Source organism: Chelmon rostratus, chromosome 4 (assembly GCF_017976325.1).
Source record: "Chelmon rostratus isolate fCheRos1 chromosome 4, fCheRos1.pri, whole genome shotgun sequence".
NCBI classification, from domain to species: domain Eukaryota; kingdom Metazoa; phylum Chordata; class Actinopteri; order Chaetodontiformes; family Chaetodontidae; genus Chelmon; species Chelmon rostratus.
In genome coordinates this window covers 17,886,776-17,908,306 of record NC_055661.1, presented here as the reverse complement: position 1 = coordinate 17,908,306, position 21,531 = coordinate 17,886,776, and the positions used below count along the sequence as shown (strand labels likewise).

Here is a 21,531-nt window from a genome sequence, read left to right as displayed (position 1 = left end):
AGAGGGAGAGTGGTGAGGTTTTAAAGTCACCAATTCCACAAACTCCTTGGTAACTTCGCTCTTTCAATGTGGCAAGCTGAATTTATGGGCTTTATAAATAGACCCAGCAGTAATGATAGGGTACAAGTGAGGAAAAGGCAGACCAACTGTTTAGGGATGGCCTACTTGCAGTGCATTTGTTTGTTGTGCCTTAGTCTTCACTCAGCCATCATTGCAGGGTCCAAACACAACTAGTCAAGACAATTGGGTTCAAAGCTTGATGGTGATGATTATGATTATACCAGATCTGCCTGTTTAGATTATGATTATAGGCACAGTTATAAGCCAAGCAAAAAACTTTAAGCAAAATATCCAACTCAAGAATTTTCCACAGTGGAGTGACAAGTGGTCTGTCAACGTCATGGAAGATATATTTTAACTACTTTCAACCATCTTGAGCACACTGATTTCAATCTACACGTGACAACTTTATTGTTACTTTCTTTTGGGTAGTAACCCCCCACAGTGTTTACGTAGCTGGCTTCTGTTACATTCAAATGTATTGATTGTTAAGTGAGAGATACCAACAATAACCCAGTTTTACGATTGATACTACATGCAGCTCTGATTTTCAAAAGGGATAATTATACTTTTCTGACATGAGGTGATATGAGTTACTCTCTGTTAGTGATATTGATGCATGGGCTTTAGCACCAGAAGAGACTCCTGTGGTTGGAGATCTCCCAGTGAGAGTCTGTTAGTTGTCAGCCAGAAATGAGCAGACATACAGGGCCACTGTCCACTGTTTGTTTCTCAGCAAACTACTTTGTTGAAGTGTCAGTATCCCTACTGGTCAGCAATGTATGCAGCAAAAAATATTTAAAATCCAATATGAGCAAGTCTGACGTATTGAGTTGAAGCCTTTCTGTCACTAGCCCCCTGCGCCTCAGCTGCTGCGGTCACCCTCAGGAAGGAGACTGTGTGTGTGTGTGTGTGTGTGTGTGTGTGTGTGTGTGTGTGTGTGTGTGTGTGTGTGTGTGTGTGTGTGTGTGTGTGTGTGTTTGCAGATTGACTAACTACTTTATAACTGTGGTGAGTGCTATAGCCTCCCCCTCCATCCTCTCTGTGGTTACTGATCCTGTCCCTTGGCTCTGGATTATGGGCAGAGAGAGGGCACACCCTGAGGCTCTGTTTGCTGTTACTGTACACCATAGTTCAGAGGGTCAAAATAGGATCATTAGGCATAGCTAACGAGGGCCTGACAGATATACTGTCTTGAGTGTATATATCATTATTATTTACCTAAATGTCTATCATAATGTCATCGTGGTCACGTCTTCCTATGGTTGTGGGAAACAGGCAGAAACTAGCCACAAGAGTGTTATGCAGTCCGTTTCTTTAGGCTAATTTATTTTCAGATTTTGTTATCTGTATCGCTGCTTCCAGCAAGCACATTCGTAACAACCATCATCTACCTCATCTCACCTACTATACCTTTCAGACCAACTGCCATATGTAACTGACTGTGAAATCCTGAATTCATATTAGTAATTTTGGGTGTTTTGGTGCACATAAAACATTTCATTTCATTTATCAATTATGTACACTCTGAAAAACATGAAATCCTGCCTGTATGATGCAGATAAATATATCCACTGCATGATGCCTCTGTAATGACCAAGGAAATTGAAAATTTATTATTTATCTTTATTTTTTAAAATGCCATGCGTTTACATCTTCCACACATATTGTGGAGATGCAAACACAGAGGAGGAGAGTGCTTTAAGAATAACCCTGAAGTCCTAAGACCCTATAAATGGAATGAAATAGTGCTTAATCTAATACTTAGTCCAAAATCCTCTTTTAAAGGTAAGTATAGTGGCACGAATTGGGTTGGCCTGTACATTTAGTTTAAGAGTTATGGACTGGTCTAAGGAAATAGAATCCAACGTCATTCCTTACTCATGCCTTTTGAAATGAATTGAGGAAAAAATGAATAAACACAGCCAGGCAAGGCGGTAGAGGTGACAAACCATTCCCATTATATGTGCCAGGGCAGAAGCAAGCCAGTGCATTACAGAGAACAATGGTGGGGTGGCACGGCGTTGGACTTAGCATACAAGGTCCACATACGTAGCACCACTTGAAGCACATGGAGTTTGTCGTTGTGATTAGCTCTAGGAACGTCTCGAAATCGGTTTAAGTTTCAAACTAGAGAGTAAAGTTGAAGTGCGTCACATAAAGTTATTGTGTGCACTATGTGTTTAATTCACTTAACTTGCATATTGCTTTGATTATGATTTAATCATAATGGTTGTGTTCATGTAAGCATAGCCATTAAAATAACCAGACAAAACAGAAAACAAAACTGGATGTGAGCTCCATTTTTTTTCTATGCTGTTATTGTCATGTATGTTAGCCTTTGATGTACATTTTGAGCCCAAATATATTACTACAAGCCATGTGTTTTTTGCATGTACTGTATAACACTTTGTGTTCCGGATACGGGTTGAACTCTGTCCCAGTCTGCTAACTGCAGCTAAGTCTTACCACTGAATGCCTTGAGGGCTGTGGAGAGTGACAAGAGAAGTGAGAGAGAAAAAGCAAAGCATGGAAGAGTACAGACAAGGGAGGCACAGATGGGGGAAAGAGATGGAAATAAAGAGACAAGCTGAGGGTAAAAGGAGAGTGAGATGGAGCAGGAACAGTAGACCTTGGCTTAGTGCTCTTTATTGGCTGGGCTCTGCTCTGTTCTGTTTATTTTTGCTCTATTTTTACTCTGCAGTCTGACTCTGGTCAGTGATGAATGGCTCCATATGTAAGTTACATTTCATCTGACAGAAATCATTGAGCATGTCTGGCCCAGGTGGGAGAGGGCGAGTGTTTAGAGACATGATGTGATCCCTACAGAAGAAAAGAAAGGGACAGTAGAAGAAAATGTTGGGCCTTTTGGAAAATAGCTTTAGTCGTGTGTTTCTACTGGCATGACATCACACAGCATCATTTTGTCTGTTTCTGTCCAGTCCACTTCTTCTAAAACAAATGATGGGTAGATTTAGAACAAAATCACCCTAGGCCTAGATGTTAGAACGACATTATCCTTGCTAAGATGCTTATCATCCACAAGTTGGTGTGTGAATCTGCCAGCCCACCCAAACATCATCAGGACACACCACAGGGAAGATGTTTTCAATAGATTACCCAAGCTGCACTGCATATAATCTATTGTATGTAAGAATATTGAGAATCTGTTTTTTCCCCATTGTTTGTCCCCTTCATTACAAGCTCTTTTCTTTTTATCCCTTTTTACCCCCTCCCTTTCTTTTTTGTCCCAGCATTCAGGTGGTCAAACTGAGGTCAAGGCACGTATAAAATGTAGAATGAGTAATATTACTAACACTGAGGTGTTTCCAGTTGGTAGAACATGATTTTGACACTGCGTTCAGCCACTCACCCTTAATCATGGTGCCATAGTAGAGAGCTCAGAGGCTTTTGTTTGTGTTAGCTAGGTTTAAAGTTTCTTCCTGCGACCTGTGCTGTGCGCGTACAAACAGAAACAATTCTGAGATCAACATTTTGGTATTTTACCCTGCTCCCTGAACATTTTATTTCCCTAAGAAATAAAGAAAGGTCTCTGTGTGTGTGTGCGTGTACGCATGTGTAACTGGCAGCCAGGATAAGGGATTTTAAATAAGTATGAACTTGGTGCAGTGCAGTGACTATTCTGGTGCTACAATGGAGTCATGTGTTTGGGAAGTGTTTTTAGAGCAGGGTAGCCCACATGAGTGAGCGTGTACAATAATCCCCTCTGTCTGCCTCCTTCCCTTTGCTTCCTTTTCTCCTCTTCCTGATTTCTGCCTGCAGCTGCCCCACATCTCCAGATGACATACTGTATGTTTGTTTGTGTTTGTGCATGTAGTTTATCGTGCTGAATGGGAAGGAAGCGTTTCCGTAATTGGAGCAGCCGCTGTTTCCCTAATATCAAATGCACCTAAATTAGATTGATGGAAAAAAAAAACACATTGTTGTGCACATATTTTTCGATTATTTAGATTGGTCAACTGGCTGTATCATTATTATGAGCACAGGTTAAAAAAACAAAACCAAAAATCCTTCCGGCTTCCCTCTATTAAATCTCACCAAATCTTTTCCAACTGTAAAAACCAGTCAATCTCAACTCTAGGGACTAAACCCACATTTTCATGTTGGAAGACTTTAACCTGACAGCAGGCGTAATCCAAGTAGGATAGCAAATAATGATGCTTTGTGCTGAGAATTAATCTGTTGATTTTTTTTTTTCTTTTTTTTTTTCGGGGGGTCGAGCAATCAAAGATATTTAGTTTTACTATCGCAGAAAACTAAGGATACCAGAAAAAAAAAATTATTGAAACTATTCACATAATCATAATCATCAACTAATCGATTAATTGACAAATAGTTTCAGCTCTGTATTTAGAGTAACAAAGTTCCTTAATATCATTCAGGTTCCTGACTATCTGCAGAGACTACTTCCTGCTATTACAGAAATTGCTGAAGATTAGGTTTGCCCAGAATATTAACACTGGGGTGAAACCAACAGCCTTCTGACACAGTCTGGGCAAACATTAAAGAGGTTTACAAACAGAATTTTTTGGAGGATTACATTACATTGTAATTGTATTTATATTATTATACCCACCCTGTGAATGTCTATAATACTAAGGAAGAACCGGTATCCTACATGCTGTCATTGTGCTGTAGTTTGCCCACTGCTGGTCCAAACTTTGCTTTAGTCTAACATGGCTGAGATGACTCGACCGGAAAACTCTCTGGAATCCCCTGTCACCACCAACCAGCGTGGAATCCCAAAACAGCCAATCAGACTTAGCAGAGCCTTCTGGGTTGCATTAAGCCAGACATGCTACGCCTCACTCGTCTGGTGTATTTCATGTGGACGCTGCTGCTTTGGATCTAGAGTTTCAGTTCATCAGACTGATTGAAAACATAAATGTCTCTCCACCATCTTGGTTGCTATACATTGTCTCACCCCAGTATTAACCTCAAGGATGAAAGAACCTTGGGTTTTTTAGTTTTTTAGAATTTACATGTATATAGAACTCCACTGCTCTGTCGCAGCACTCTGCAACACATTTTGAGTGATTTAATGAAATACAACGCACTTATTTTGTATTTCAAAATCTGTTTTGCTGGCCTTTCTACTCTGCTCACTGGGGCTTGCCATCAGGTGTGGTTGACTGGATGACAGAGCAGTAAAGGAGCATTATGTAAAATCAAAAACACCAGGACGAATGAGGTTTTATAATAAGGAGAGTTCCCAAGAGCTTCTCTGCTGTCCTCTACTCTGTGTGGCTTGGCATCTGGACTGAGTTAAAGCAATGGTGCCAAATGTTAGGCGGTGGGGAGCAGAAGGGGGTGATCAGCAGGGGGTTGAAGGGGAGGCATTAGGGGGGAAATTTAGTGAAAGACGATGGTATGGCAGGAGAGATAGAGGGAAAGAGGCACAGTTAAGGAAGCAGTTGAAAACAGCGGTAGAGCTGAGGCAGACGGGTGGCGATACACGGGGGAGTAGTGTAAGGCTGTACCTGGGCCTTTTGAATTACTGACCTGCTGTGAAATGTACATAAAGCAGGAGTTCATAAAGCTGTGGCTTAAACTAATGTTGGATCGCCTCAAGCAACAGCGGAACAAGTTGACATGTGGAGGCCTCGGAGGAGTAGGAAGCCATGGTTTCAGGTTGTTTTTAAAGTAGGTTGTCCAGTGTGTTTGCAGCCAGTCCCAGCTGTTGATGTTTACCCCTCCCGCTTGACTTGGTAGGATCTGTGTGTGCTAACAGGGTCATACCTACCTCCGAGGGATGTCAAATGAACAGCAGCCCGTTTCAGTCCGTCAATACATGACTCAAACACATGATATTGGGAGTGGCAGATCAATGGAGTGCACTCAGACGACCGTGTTATAATTGATTAGTATTGTCCATCACAGTTAAGCTAATTTGTTTTGACAGACAGCTGGCTAGTTCGAGTTACGTTATGGTTTTTGAAAACCAGGCGGTCATTCTCATTATTCTTTACGACTTTTGAGAGTTTGTCTTGAATGTATTATCTGAGATATCTTTCTCTGTGCTCCGTGCTCACAGCTTACTTGTGACAGAGAAGAGGATTTTGACCATGAGCTTGGGATCCATAGCGAATGAATAGGGTAATATCAACAAGTCAAAGACTGGATCCCTGTGGCTTTTCTCTCCTTTATCCTCTTCTGTAGACGGAGGCAGCAGATGCTCCTCAGCTCTGGTTTTATTGTTCATTGCTGGCCAGCCTGGGAGCTGACTTAAATACAGGGGGGAGGATGAGCTTTTAGTGCCCTCTTTCTCCCTTTTCCTTCACTCTCTCTTCATAGCTCTCTCTCTATCTCTGTTTGTCTTATTAAGCCCAGTTGGTGTCTGCTGGATGAGTTAATTCCCTGATTGAGGTTTTGGTCCCTTTTAAACAAAAGGCTGTATCTTTGAATAGACCACATGGCTCAAGGGGGAGGGCTCTGATCCATTCACAGCCATTTTGGGTGCATCTGCACTTCCTATAGAGCCTCAACTGTGAGGCTGATTTACCACCACTCAGTAGCAACAGGAGCAAATCTTTATCGCACAAGTCCTGAGTGAATTTATGAATCCCTAAGAGAACGCACGCGCGCGCGCACACACACGCATACACACACGGGCTGAAAGCCACAGTGAGCACACACACACAAACAGACAGACACACACACACACAGAGTGAGTCTGTACTTCTCTTGCTTCTGTCTCTCATTGTGCTTGGAGGACAATGCAGCCTGCCCTGGCGAAGAGCCAGCCCCTCTCATCTCCATTAGCTCATGCAGAGAGAGTTGTAGTGGTGATGGATACTTAAGTGACTCCAGCTCCGCTTTCCCCGGGGAGAGGGAAGGAGCTTGGGCTACAGCTTGCAACCAGGCTCACAGATGCATCATTGAAGGGGTCTAGGAGGACCTCAGGCAATTTTGAAATGTTTGAAAATTCAGTGTAAAACAAAACGATTACATTTAACTTCAGCACAGATATTTAAATGGTTAAAGTCCTCAACTCCACAAAGCCTTTGCCGGGTTCATCATTGGAAGCACATGTTGTTGGAACAAGCACTGTTTAAATCCACAGAGCTTTATTTAAATTCTAGTCAAGATCTCAAGATTTCCAAAGATATCAGAAGCAGCTTCAACAAAGCCTTGTGTCAAGCTATGTGGGACATAGTATCATTATGATATTGTCCAAAAGTGTGGAAAAATGTGTCTTACATTGAAACTACTTGAACGGAAGGGATTTTGCTAACAGCATAGAATTGTGGTGGTTAGTGTCTTTACTGCCCATCCAGCATCTTGGTTCCCTCACATGGCAGTCAGGCATGAAGTTTTTTGTGCATAAGTGTGATTTTCCCTCAAGCATCCCTTGTTACAGCATAGTTACAATCAAACGTCTCTACAATTACACCTAACTTTGCTCATCCTTCGTGAGTCAGATCCAGAAATGTCTTTTTCACAACACTCATGGTGGGGAGTGTAGCTTTGCAGTTACTCATCAGTCTTGTCAGTACAGGGCTGGGATTCCTGTCGCTTCTTTTTTTTTCCATGTCATGGTAATATTTTCAAATAAGTTGAAAGAGCTGCTGCTGTTAAAATAGCTCTTACAAAGACTCTATATGCCTCTGCAAACCATCTGTTGGTGTTAGTGTTGTTTGGTTCCTGATGCCTAAATGACCGCTCTTTATCCCTTTACCTTTTTTCCCCCATTTTTCTCAATATGTTGTTTGTATCTAACTATGACTTGGTAACGCACATATTAAGGCATCATTATTAGAATACAGGGAGCCCCCTGACTCCTTGTCCTCAGACAAGATGCTGAACCCCCACTTCTGTAAGAAAATTACTATAGAATTAGAAAGAAAATGCATTTTCCAATTTCCACATAAGTATGTAGGATACATACTAGTAGCACATAAGGGTTAAATCTAATGATTATATAGTCAAATAATCAATTCATCGCATGTCTATACAATGTCAGAAGAAAGTGAAAAGTGCCCGCTGCAATTTTCTAAATCCAACATGAATGCGTAAATCCAACCAACATCTCAAAACCCAAAGATATACAGTTCACAATTACATAAAACAGACAAATGCAGCAAATCCTTACATTTGAGATTAGAAAATTTTGAAATGTATTTCTTGGTTGAAAAAAGGAATGTCTACTTGATTATCAGAATAGCTACAGATAAATTTTCTGCTGATCGACTCATTGATTAATTTTTTCGGCACTAGTTGTATATACTGTTATTTATCACAAGACCTCTATTACCTGTCCAATATCTACCAAATGATTTTACAGTTCGGTAAATATTCTAGTGTTTTCATCATCATCGTCGTCGAATCATTCTGGGTTATTTGTAAAGTTAGAATAATAATAATTCAAACAGAATTAGATCTAAAGATGGGGTACATCAATGTTGAAATTTAGGCAAACAGGAAACATTCTAAGTTCTGGTTAGCTTTACAGTGACTGACTTCCTAAGTTCAATAACAGACTTCTGGGTCCTCTAACTGCTGTCATTGTCATGTCCTGACTAGTTATGTCCATGATAGGAGCTCCTTGTAGCCCTGAGTCATGAGATTTATTAGGCGTCCTCCAGTGACGCTGAAAAGGAATGCTGGCTGTCACCATATCTTTGGTCCTCACATTCTGATGACTTCATAACTTGCTTCCTTTTGGTTCACCTCTTTGTATACATGTGTGTATTTGAGTATGAGGTGTACAGCGAGGGACAGACAGGAGGTGTGAGAAAGAGAGTTTACACAGGGGAAATACAGAGTATTCCAGCTGAAGTTCATTGACCTTCTATGTGTCACTGGGTCACTCACTTCCTGCCAGATCATAGAGTCAGCTGGTGGTGTCTCAGCACTGACTGGCCGCTCTATTTATACAGTCTGTGTATTCGTATATGAGTGTGAGTGTGTGTGTCAGCTTTGGGAGGTCCATTAGTAAGAAAATTTACTGTTTGTAGTACAGACTAAGAGCATAACACTCAAGACTCTAAGTGAGATCTTAAACACTACAACAACTGGCCATATAAAGGCAAAATATGTCTTTTCTCTCCCTACTAATTGGCACTCAGACTTACTACTGCTCCTCCTCTTCCTTCTTCCTCTCTGGGTGGAGCCGTTCTTTGAAGGTGGGTGAAGAGGACTGAGTAGGAGTTGAGACACTGAGTAAGTCCTGGTAGGCTGATTTCACTTCTGCCAGTGACTGTCAAACAACTCCCATTCTTACTGCCAACTCCATCTTTAGTTATAATGAAGTTAGAAGAGCGCTTGTTTTATGCAATTTTTTTTCTCTCTTTCCATCTTGGCCGAGGGGCTCTGTTCTTTATTCTTCCTGCAGGCATGTATGCAACACACTTGTAGTCAGTGATTGTGTACACTGTTGCTTTTTTTTCTTGTCAGAATTATAGCATGTAAATGGGCCATAACTTTCAGTGTTAACAGCACAGCTCAGTGAAATACTGAACCCCAGACGACCGTCTCAAATAGTTCCTGTGTGACAGAGGATTGAAAATCAGTGCAGCTGTCCAGACATGAACATGTGTGGTCTAAGGAAAGTGAATCAAAGAGGAGCTCAATCAGAAAATAAATCACCTAAGTAACGTTTCTGTGTGTAGGTCGATCTTTATTCATCTTACTGATGAATAAACAGTGGAATTTACAGCAAGCCTATTCTCCTTGACTGGATGGTGAGGGGTTATGTGGAATGAGTTTAGAGGGTCCAGTGGGGATGAGAGGTACCGCCTTAACGAAAATGTCTGGTTTAAGGAGCTCGTTAGTTGTTAATGCCTCCTCCTGCCCACAGTAAGCAGCTAATGAGCCCCTCTCAACCCTCAGCTGTAGTGCTGTGCTCTAAGTGTCTTCCCATCAACCCGTAGTAAGCAGCTAAAGTGCCAGGCTAAGCCTACGCAAAGCAGACAACCCCGGGTCTTATCTGTGGAATGCTGGGCATCCTTGCAGAGGATCTCCTCCGCAGGGAGGAAGCTGCATTATCTCAAAGCCTTCGTCTCCTTTGATTGTCCCCTGGGACTTCTCTCTTTTCTGTCTCACTTTTAGATGTTTACCTTTTTATGTCTCCATCTCCTTCTGCCTTCCTCTCTTTTTCTTTGTTCAGTTTTTTCTCTGTCACTACCTTTCTTCTCTCCAGATACACTGAGATGAAATTACTTCCGTTTTACACACAAATACTGCAGCTTTATGTTTTCTCCTTTGAAACTGGTTGAGAACAGCTCAGGAGTTAAAGTGACAGATTTAAACCAGACAGGACCCATGATGGAGGATAATGATGATGCTGTCCTTTGTGGTCTCTGCAGTTTTGCATGCCTTGGCATTTTACAGGCTTGCATGTTTTTGGGACTGTGGTCAGCTAGCCTGGCAAATGCACAAGCTCATGAGTCTCAAGTTGCTCTTTTTTTCCTCTAATTCTCTGCTGTGACCTAAATGATTCCAGAGTTGGCTCTATTGAAATGTCTGTCGCTGCAGTTGTCCTTTTTTGCATGTGTTAAAAAACAGATTCCTATTATTCCTTCTTATGAATATGTATGAACAGAAATTCATGCATCATAGAGGCAGAAAAGAAAACAACCAGTTACTAGCACCATGATTTGGTATTTGTTGGGTGAGGTTGTTGGATTTCAAAATACATGCTGCTGCTGTCTGTGAGAACCATTTTTCCCCCAGCCTGCCTTTTTGAGTGTATTTCAGGCTATAACATTTCTTATTTTTCAGGTTGAGAAAATAAACTGTCTCTGCTTGAATGATAAAAGTGATAAACTGTAGGACTCAGTGGTTACAGATCTCGACCCAAGATCAGGTTACCAAAGCAGTGCAGTCTGCCTGCCATACAGTGATTTAAACCAGGTTCCTGTTTCTCCAAAGGAGACTTTATAGTTTACACAGCATGCATTACTGATTCAAAGCCACGCTACATGATCTATCATTAGACCAAACTTTACCCAGCTGCTGTCTGTGTGATTCACACTCAACTATAGATCACTGTCAACTACATTATTTTTTGTTACAGACAGTCTTAACCTGGATCATATTTCTTTGACTGGGATCCAGCTGGATGTTGCACTGAATCAGCCCTGAAATACATCAAGACTACTTCAAAAGTTGTCTTTGAAGGTCCAGTGTGTAGGATTTAGGGAAATCTATTAGCAGGAATGGAATAAAATAGTTATACCATAGTTATGTTTTCATGTTTGTTGAATCAACTGATAATAAGAAGCGTGTTTTCTTGCCTTAGAGTAAGTTTTATATCTACAGAAGGCCATGTTTCAACAGTAGCCCAGAATGGACAAAACATTTTTTTGTGTTTGGAGTGGCTTCCGTAGAGGAGGGTGAGTTGAGGGGCGTTCAGTTGGTTGCAATCAGAAATCTCACCCCTAGATACCAGTCAATCCTACAGACTGGTCTTTTAAATGAATCAGTAATGTTGACCATGTTTTATGTTCAAAACTGATGATGTAAAGCTGTCCTAATGTCAGTCTGGTAAGCACAGCAACTGTCAGTAATTTGGATGGAGAGTGAAGTGAACTTGCAATCGTACAACCAAGTATGACTGCACAATGATTTGAGTGCTAATTACACAGTAGTGTTAGCCCTACATGATTTTCTACTGACGCAAACTAATGTACAGTAGCTTGTGGTGTGGAAAACTGCCCCTCGTACATGGATTAGCTCAGCTGTTCTCTTTCTTCTATGTGCAAGTTGCAGAATGCCATGTGTTCATGGAAGTTATAGATAAGTAATTTCTTTGAAACAAGAACATGAGACCATTTAGCATAAATCTGTGATCAATTGAAGTTCAGAATGATGTTAAATATTGCTCAACGTTTACAGCAACTTCTAACAATATGTAAACATTGTGGTTGAATCTATTCTTTTGTGAGCAGTAAAACCTTTTTAATGGGGGTAATGAATATTTATAATTTACAGTAGAACTAGTCACATGCTATGGAGGGATGTATGTCTGTATGCATGTATCATTACATTTAAAAACCATATCAGCTGATTGTACTGATAAATACACTATCAACCAGAAATTAGGTATAATCATTAGTTTGAATAAAAACTTGAAAACAATTGGCCATTCATGGCCAGTCTCTTTACAGCCACTTAAAACAGTGTTGCACTTACATGAAAGGGTTCTCAAAGAATTGGTGCTCTTTGTCTCCAGTGAGTTTTGTGGCATGGATGCCAGTCATGTGTTACATGAGTAAGAAATTCATAAAAGACCTTCATACAACCCTGATTCCAAAAAACATTGGGACACTGTGCAAAACATCAATAAAAACAGAATACAATCATTTGCAAGCGAACAGTGTTTACGAACAACAGATTTACAAAGTGTTCTTGAACCCATTTAGTAATATAATTTATACAATCATATGTTTCACAATAGGGTGAGCCTCGCCCCATTCTTGCTTGTGAATGACTGAGCTTTTCAAGAATGTCCCTTTTATATCCAATCATGATACTATCACCTGTTACCAATGAACCTGTTTGTTGGTAATAAGCATATATTTACAAAAATCAACAAAGCTGATACGGTAAAACATTAAATATGTTGTCTTTGTATTGTTTTCAGTTGAGTATGAGTCAAAAAGGATTAGACAGTTATCGCATTCTGTCTTTTAATGTTTTACGCAGCTTTTGGATCGGGGTTATACATCTTCAAGGCAGCTTCACCCCAGTCAGGAAATCAGTAATATCCGTGGTAAGGCCTGAACAAACCTCTACTTTGTTCTCAGTTAATCGTCTGCTCAGAGCTCAGTGATGGTGTAAGACTTTTGGTGTTGGGACCTTGCCAGGCAGAGAAAATTGAGTTATCTGTGGATAAAGAGATTGTGGTAAAAAGTTGCTAAAGACTGTATCCTGCCACCAAGTTCTACGTCATACATCACCGTAGGTGTCTTGTCTGTGAGGGTGTATAATGTGTCGTCATTACACCATTTGTGGTTTACCCTAAGTGTTCTCTGTACTTGTTTCTTGGTTGCTATCATTGAGCGGAAGGGTTCAATTTCTGTGCAGCATCTGCAGCTGCAGCGTACGGTTCAGTTTCAGTGGCAAAGCTATTTACATGTGATGTGAAAACAATGCACTGCAGTGTTATTAAATTTAAGTCATCTCCACCATTGATGCACGTGTCTGAGCCCTATCCTCAGGCTCATGTGCTCTTTAGAGCAATGGGAATATTCATCTCTTTATTATGTTGGAATGGAAGTACAGTTTATGTTTGTTTGACCTATGCTGATGACTCATGTGTATTTTAAGATGCAAGAAAAAACACAAACTAGTTACATTCTCGACATTTTCCCATTGACTTTCTCTTAGTCAAATGTTGTGGAGTGAAAATATCTTGAAGTTTGTTGTTTATTACCTTACAGTGTGTCATTTCTCACGTGATTTCCCTTCTCAAATTTCAGTGGTTATTGGTATAAGGTAATAGTATTTTTCCTGGGTTACTTTGCTCACTGTAGTCCACAGGTTTAACATCTTTTTATGATAAACCACTGATTACAAAGAAAGAGGGCTGGCCATGTAATTAACTTGATACAACACAGGAATCACAAATGATCTGTTGTTCATTTATAAGGCCTGTTTCCTATTAATCTGTTACATTTACTTGTATGAGCTCCTTTTCTAGATTAATCTAAGACACACAGCCGCAGCAGAGCTACGTTGTCCAGAATGTAAAACTGTGATGGTCAAATATCAAGAATGAGCCTCCCATGTGGTTTGAGACTTTGCTTGAAAATCAGCTATTTTGTTTGCATTTTAAAATGCTTACTCATAGCTGCAATGACAAGTTATTTAGGCTTTTAGAACGCTGCAGTGGTTTATATTGGAAATCGTTCATAATCTGAGCTATCTTACTCTGTTTCTACTGGCATTACGTTAGTGCTGAGTGTATATTGGAATAGGAGAGCTAATTGTTGATGTGAGAGTCAGTCCTCTCTCTTTGATCTCAAATGCTTCAACTGCACAGGTCTCTGCTATGACCTTGGAAAGCCCCCTAGCTCGTGGTCCAGAGTCAATATGGAAACTAATCAGACACCATTGTCAGTGTGGATGTATAAAAGGAAAAATAATTGTCACTGAACAATTTATTTTCAGGTGCTTCGTGGTGAGAGGGAAGCAGTGGATGCGGCATGCTGAGGCCACTCCCCCTGGCTCAGGATGAGTGTCAGAGATGGCGCTGCCACCACGGCAACGAATGCAGGTGGAGGAGGAGGGGGAGGTGGGCCAGCTAGCCCTAACGATCACGATGGCCGCTCATACCTGCTCCAGATCTACCCACGATTGGCTGCCCAATCCACCACCTGCTGCAACCTCAGGTGAGTGTGTTACGGTAGCACAGCTAGACAAGTAGCAACAACTATGATGTTGTTGAAGTCCTATTGTAATTGCATTGCAATGCGTTAGCATTGCAAATGTAGTAATTCCTACTCCTAATCTACTCATCAGAGTGCAGAAGGATGCAACAGCAGCCTCAGTGATATCGGATGCTGCCACTGCACTGGGGCTGGACCCTAGCCGCATGTATGTGCTGGCAGAGGTGAAGGAATGTGGCGGGGAAGAGTGGGTGCTAGAGGCCGGAGACCTGCCAGCACAAAGGTTTCTGCTGTGGCCTCGGAAAGCGCAGGAGCAGCACCCTCAGAGCCTCGGCTTTTACTTCTTGCTACAGGTAGAGTTGGCAGTACACAGTCCACTTTTGCAGTCAGACTCAGTAAATGTAAATGTCTGACTATTGTATTGTGCCTAACAATAACAATAACAAAAAAGGAACGTCAAGCCACATGCAAAATGTTTCCCGATATCATTTAATTTCTTTTTCAAAAATTTAAACAACCCAGAATATCTTTAACTGTCTCAGAAAGATGGTGTGTCAGTTTCAGCAGTAAAAAGTTAATTTACTAATTACTACTACTGAAATTACTAATTTCATATTTTTTCTGTTTCTTTCCCTAATCCAGGAGAGGAACCATGACGGCACTATCCATTATGTTCACCTCCCGCCTGTGACTAAAGAGCAGGAGGCACAGCGGCTAGCCGCCAGGGGCTTCCTTCCCCCTCCACAGGACGACTTTGCAGACCTCTGCAACCTCCCCGTCCTCAATGAGGACAGCATATTAAACAACCTGCGCACACGCTTTTACAAGAAAAAGATCTACACCTATGCAGGCAGCATCCTCATCGCCATCAACCCCTTCAAATTTCTGCCCATCTACAACCCTAAGTACGTGAAGATGTACGAGAACCACCAGCTGGGGAAACTGGAGCCTCATATCTTTGCAATCGCAGATGTGGCCTACTATGCTATGCTCAGGAAGAGGGTCAACCAGTGCATCGTCATCTCTGGGGAAAGTGGCTCAGGCAAGACCCAGAGTACCAACTTCCTGATCCACTGTCTGACTGCGCTCAGCCAGAAGGGCTATGCAAGTGGCGTGGAGAGGACTATACTAGGAGCTGGACCGGTCCTGGAGGTAAGATATTGACATGTATGACAGCAGTACTGGACAGTGCTTTTGTCTTTGTGTACCCTGTCACTTTGGCTGACAATCAGCTGAGATGTAGGTACTGATAAACTAGTGTAACCCACTGTCGCTCCTAGACAAAGCTTAGTGACCTGTGGTTGCAGCAGCAAGTTGATGCTTGTGAGGAGATGGGATGGGATAAAGTATGTGATTTAAAAGCCAGTCTCTGTTATATATAAGAGCAAAACAAAAGAAGGAGTGAAATATGCTTTACATCTTGTTAGTAAAACAAGTGAGTCTGTTCTCATTTGTCTGTCTCATCAGTCACATGGAAATGATTTCATATTACAAACAATCCTTTATAGCAGCTCACCCCTTTTTTTGCACTGGCTTCAGTTAGGTGTGAAATGCATTGCTCTTTTGATAAAACTATATCCAACAATGACAGTGCTTTGTCAAAATATTTTAAGATTATTATTTCTAGTTCAGTGGTTGTGAATGATAAAACATTGCATCAGATCCCACGCAGCAGTGAGCAAATGTATTTTCAGGCTGTGAATCCATTGGACTTTCATGCGTGGGCCGAACCAATGGGGGCATATATTAGTGTGTGTGTGTGTGCCTGTGTGTGTGCGTGTGCATGTGCGTGTGCGTGTGTGTGTGTGTGCAGTATAAAGGACTTAAACATGAAGCCTATGGCCTACCCAGAAAGAAGAAATGAAAAAGAGGATGGGAAGTTGCTTTGTTAACCCTTCATGAGGCCCCTTGCCTATGAAAGTGGTGTGGGAATCTAGACAAGATAGTGCTGTTTGTTGATTTTCTATTTTTATGAATTTTAAGCAAACAGTGATGTTTCTGATTATGTTTGAAACGCAAGTGCTACTGTTAGTCTCTGATTATGTAAAATCATGGGTTCTGTTTTTGACCCATAAGAATATGAACAACGTGAATTTCATTTGGAGCTGTTGTTGAGCAGAAGCTAGTATTTCTTTGTTGCCGTTTCAGTCAGGTGACTCTGCTTCTCTTCCTGCTTTCTGCTCTCTGAGACATTAGATGCCTGTACTGACTTGCTCTGTGCAACCGCTGATAGCGCAGAATGTATCGAAACTGCAGCCAAAATGATACAGACAGCTTTATGTAAGTTACTGATTTTGATAGCTAGTTGGAGAATATCTATCAGTAAATCATGAAAAAAAACTAGCTTGCTGATAATAATGTTGCACAGTGTTCAGGCCTGACTCTGGACAGACAGACTGACCAACACAACACAACACAACACAGTATGGGGTGTCACCAGTGAGTGAAGGCTTCTGTCTGTGAGGCAGCTCAGGCTAACTTTATGCTGCAGACAGCTAAATAGCCAGAACTCATTCTAAACTACAGATCTCTGTGTTTGGTGACAAAAAAGGCACATACAAATACGTGCAGACAAGTAGACATCTGTTAGCTTTTACTTTGTTTAACAAAAAAATTGGTTGCATCATGAAAGGTAAGTTATCACACAGCATTGTGTTTGCTTGACTTTAATCTCTGAGCTACGTGGCAAAGAACAGAGTTGACTTGATTTTGTTTATTTTTCATCCCTGTAATGAGAACCGGGGTCTCCTCCACTTTCACATATGGAAGAATTTACCTCTGGTCAGACCTCAAGCAAGGTTATTATTGTGAAGTCATTTTCAGCATTCACATAACTCCCACTCTAATGCTCTGTTATAAGCAATGGTTCATTGTGAGTGCTGTCTGACATTGTATTCTGCAGTGTAGGCCTCCATCGCTAGACGTTTATCTTCTTTTATATATTGTAAACGCTGGACTATTAGACTACCCTGCAGCTCTGGCTCGGCTGAATTGTATGTGTGTTGGTGTGTGTGTTGTCGGTGACATGAAAGTGTGTAAACCTCAGCTTATATTAAATTTGAGAGTGCTTCCTGTCAGCGATGTAATCTGGATGTATGTTAGTGATTTCTGTTATATGGCAGGACTAGAGATGAAAAACGATAATATCAGACTGAGAAGCGCCCTATCTCTGCACAATCACCTGAATACCATGTAGACAAAAAGCAGAAATCCCAGTGCTTCAGTTTAATAGCCCTCCTTGGTGTTGGTAACTTGTAATTACTCTCAGTCCTGATCTGGAAGTAAACCTCCTCTACATTTGTTTTCCTAGTAGTGTGGCTAAAAATAGACCTAGTCAGAAAAGCTGTACGTGGAATGTGGTTTATTCGAAGTACAAAGCGGTTCTGAAAAATGAAAACCCTCTGATCGGTGAAAGTACATTCATACTATGGAATAGAACAAAATTTAACAGAGCTATTTGCTGGACCGTTAATGGCAAGAATACCGGGTGAGCTGCCACGACAATTTGCAGCCACAGTGTACTCATCCATCATCTGTCATGTCTCTGTCAGACTCTCTGACTCAGTACTGGAGCCTTCACTCACAGAACTGCTGCTGCTTTCAGATGCATTTGAATAAGTGCAGCATTGGTCCCTTGATGTGTGTCAGTCTGTCAAAGTCTTTGGTTCCAGGCGGCTGATTGAGGCAAGGGGGAGGCTGGGGGGATGGAGAGATTTTCCCCTCCATCAGCAGAGTTCTGGTCCCTTTGGCAGACACACTGCCACTCTGCCGTTCACTCCCAGAATGCCGTGCGTGTGTGTGTGTGCTTGCATGCATGTCAGCCCAGTCTAGAGCTGTGGTTGCAGGGGCAGACAGGGAGACGGGTGCAGTCTTTGTTGGCCTGCTCTGAGGAGGAAGTGGAAGTTGGATTCCATCTATGACCAGGCAGTCAATCATCCTGGCTATTGAACAGCTATACATACCCCCCTGGCAGCGTAATACCCAGAAACATTAAAGCATAAGCAGAGGCAGTTGCTTTTAACATTTTCCACAATATTATGAGCTAAGAGAACCTCCCAAGTCAGTTTATGTGAAACGATTCTGTTTTGACAACACTCCCCAGCTTTTGCAGCACACTCATAAGATGGCTGACATGAAACAAAAGTCACTTTACAGAGGAAGCAATAACTCCTCTGAAATTATGTTCCCTGCAGTTTCTCTTCAGTCTACCTCTTGTGGTTCTTTCCTGTCAAGTTTCACTCAGGGCATATATGGAGTGTAGATAGCTATTTTTAGATATGTGAACAAAAAGGGAAGAATTTTGACTTTGACAAAAGGATTTTATTTATTTATTTCTCCTGGAATCAGGTTACAATGGCGGAAAATGTGTGCATGTGCATTCTGTGCGCATCTGTGTGTGTGTATCCTCAAGCTATAGGGGAGGTCTCCAGGCCCGAATCACACATTTTGAGGAGATGAGATCACTGTTTGTGGTGCTGGACTATGCTGTGTTGTTGGCAGATTGAATGGCCCCAACCTGAAACAATGTGGGGAAAAGCCACTGTCCTACTTTAATTCATTGTATCACTTCTTTCTATTCTATATTATATTCTTTACATTTTCTTCTTTTGTCTTGACAATAATGCAGATAAAGGAGAGATTGTCCTCACAACTTTGTGCAGTTTGGATATTTAAGCTTCTACTCATAGAACAGCTCACCAGCTCTCAATGAGTATTCCACTGGTAAACTGGTCCAACTGGTTGATCCTCTGTTACGTGGTTCTTTTGGTGTCTCTGTTTTCTTTTGCAAGGCTTTGAATCCTGTTTATTCTTCATGATGACAGAGCCCTCCTCTTTTGCAGACAGTTGGCTGACACAAGGCCTGCAATATATTGGAGTTATGTTTTAATCCTAGGGAAGTACAGATCAAGTTTTTCTTGTTGCAATGTATTTATCATAAGACTGTTAAACTAATATTTCCTTCCCTTAAAATAGGTTTGAAGCATACCGGATTTAAAAATCCACATGGAGCTTCATTCATGCTCTTGCAAATAGAATTTGGCAAATTTACAACTCTGTAATTAGTGAGGTTAAGAAATCTTATGGCGTAATGAAGGGGTTACAAGCCTGAATAGGTTGAACAGTACCACTCTAATCTTTGCAGCATTCTGGATAGTATTAATTTCCTCATCAGATAGCAGTGTGTTATCAGTCAAATAGTTTGTTTGGGATAAAAGCTTAATACAAACTTTGAGTGTTCTCCAAAGATAAAATGGATTTGTAATAACACCAATTTCTAACATGGGAAGAAGTTTTCTGACAAGACCAGGGCTTCTGGCTGATGCGTAATTGCAAAAAGCTTTTGGTAGAAAGTATGATGTACGTCGTGACTTTTTTACTCTCCCATCCAGTCCGAGATGTTATTGATTTAGTTGGTGAAGAGAAAATGATCTCCAGACCAATCACTTCGATAATATATAGCCTTTTAAAACCTAACCAGTCTAGTCTTTAAATAAGTCCCTTCCATGTCCCCAGCCTCCTCCATGCCACTTTGTCTCACCACTCAGACAGGAAGTTCCTATCATCCGGAACCCTTTTTAACAGGAAGCAGCTACGACACGGGAAGTGACGGCAGTAGTTCTCTCTGCCGTTAGCTCAGGGCCTTGTGGGGTGGGGATATACCAAAGTATTGTATTGTTGTTCAGGAAGTGCAGAGGAGTAGCTGGCCATTCTGTCTGCTGATCCATTGTTTATCTCTTAGTTATGGGTTGCACCTCTTTATTCCTCAGCTATATTTGGTCAAGCTGGGTGGCACTGTGTATGAGTCTGGGAAAAGCTGGCATTACTGAGTTTAAGTCACTGCGTCATGCACACGTTGTCATTCATTTCACAGACACACACAATCATATACAGTATACAAAGACCTTACTGTAATCATACCATCCAGAATCATATTGAAGACTAGAACATGCTGTTCCTCACAGGCCAAATACAGCTTACATGTAGCAGCATGCTGCAGGCCACTTGAGGGTCTATTCATGGCACTCTGACCACACCACAAGCTAAGGTTTGATGTGGTACCCATCTAGACATGGGTGGAGCTGCTTGAAATGGCTCCAATCTGGTAAAACACCAGGCCACAAACTGGTGCTTGAAAACTTTATTCTAACGATTCCAACCTCCTACCTCTTACATCTTCATTACTTGACCCTCTGTTATGTACGCATGCAGGCAGTAGATCAAAACTTTCAAAGATTTCTTGAAAACACTGAAATGTCTAAATCAGGGGGCAGCTAAACTGGGCTGTAAATGGTGAGAGGTAACATTTTAAATGTGTGTTTTGACAGAATTGCTTTGTACACTTTGCACTGTAGCCCCAGTTGTGACCTTGGAGGTCCGTGTGTTACTGTGCCACATACACTTCTCAGCACTCAACTTTGGGGTGAATTACAATGGGGTGAAATATATATTTATATGTATTATATATTTAGTTTGTAGAAATACCAGATTTGCATGTTTTTTCACCCGAGCAAGGATGTTCTCGCGCCAGGCAGACAGCAAACCCCTGTGAGATCAGGAAAATACCTTTGAAAATGCAAACCGCTGCCGGACTGCCCCAAAAAATGTTTTTATTTCCCTCCCCAAGGTTTGCACTGAGAAGCCTTTGTAACTGAGTCACAGAGTACCATTTGGAGTGCCGAGGTCGCAAATGGGGATAATTATACTGTAAATTTGTGTAATGACAAACAGTATGTCAAATACAAATATGGACCAACTTGTTCCTGCAGAGATAACCATCAAAATCCATATACACTATACAAATAGCTATCATTTTACAAGAAAGACAGTTGGGTGAATAGTATGTGATACAGGAAATTGCAGGTTTAGTTTCTCAATTAGTCCGGACTGATTAACAGATTTTAGGGTATGGATCCAGTAGGACTCTGTAAGACTTTGTTAGCAGCTCCACCTTCTCTAGGGAAATGATGAATTTTGTCGAAAAGTTTAATGCTGCAGAAAAGTTAGAATTTGACCGGATATATTGGTGTACAGTTTATGTCGCCATTGGGAACTGAATGTAGATTTTTATGCAGATTTAACTGAAATTTGGGATCAGATGATTTCCGTCTGTTGAGCT

The 21,531-nt window shown here is 41.3% G+C and overlaps 1 protein-coding gene across 7 annotated transcripts in view; it reads left to right on the top strand.

Annotated features, from left to right (window-relative positions):
- The window catches only part of LOC121605058 (unconventional myosin-IXb), a 54,969-nt gene that overhangs the window by 5,412 nt on the left and 28,026 nt on the right, over positions 1–21,531 (top strand). For all 7 annotated transcript variants that reach the window (XM_041934807.1, XM_041934805.1, XM_041934809.1 and 4 more), the window contains exons 2-4: positions 14,197–14,417; positions 14,548–14,767; positions 15,057–15,566. In XM_041934807.1, the coding sequence (XP_041790741.1) occupies positions 14,260–14,417; positions 14,548–14,767; positions 15,057–15,566 (888 nt within the window). In that variant the 5' untranslated portion in view covers positions 14,197–14,259. The remainder of the gene's footprint in view (positions 1–14,196; positions 14,418–14,547; positions 14,768–15,056; positions 15,567–21,531) is intronic.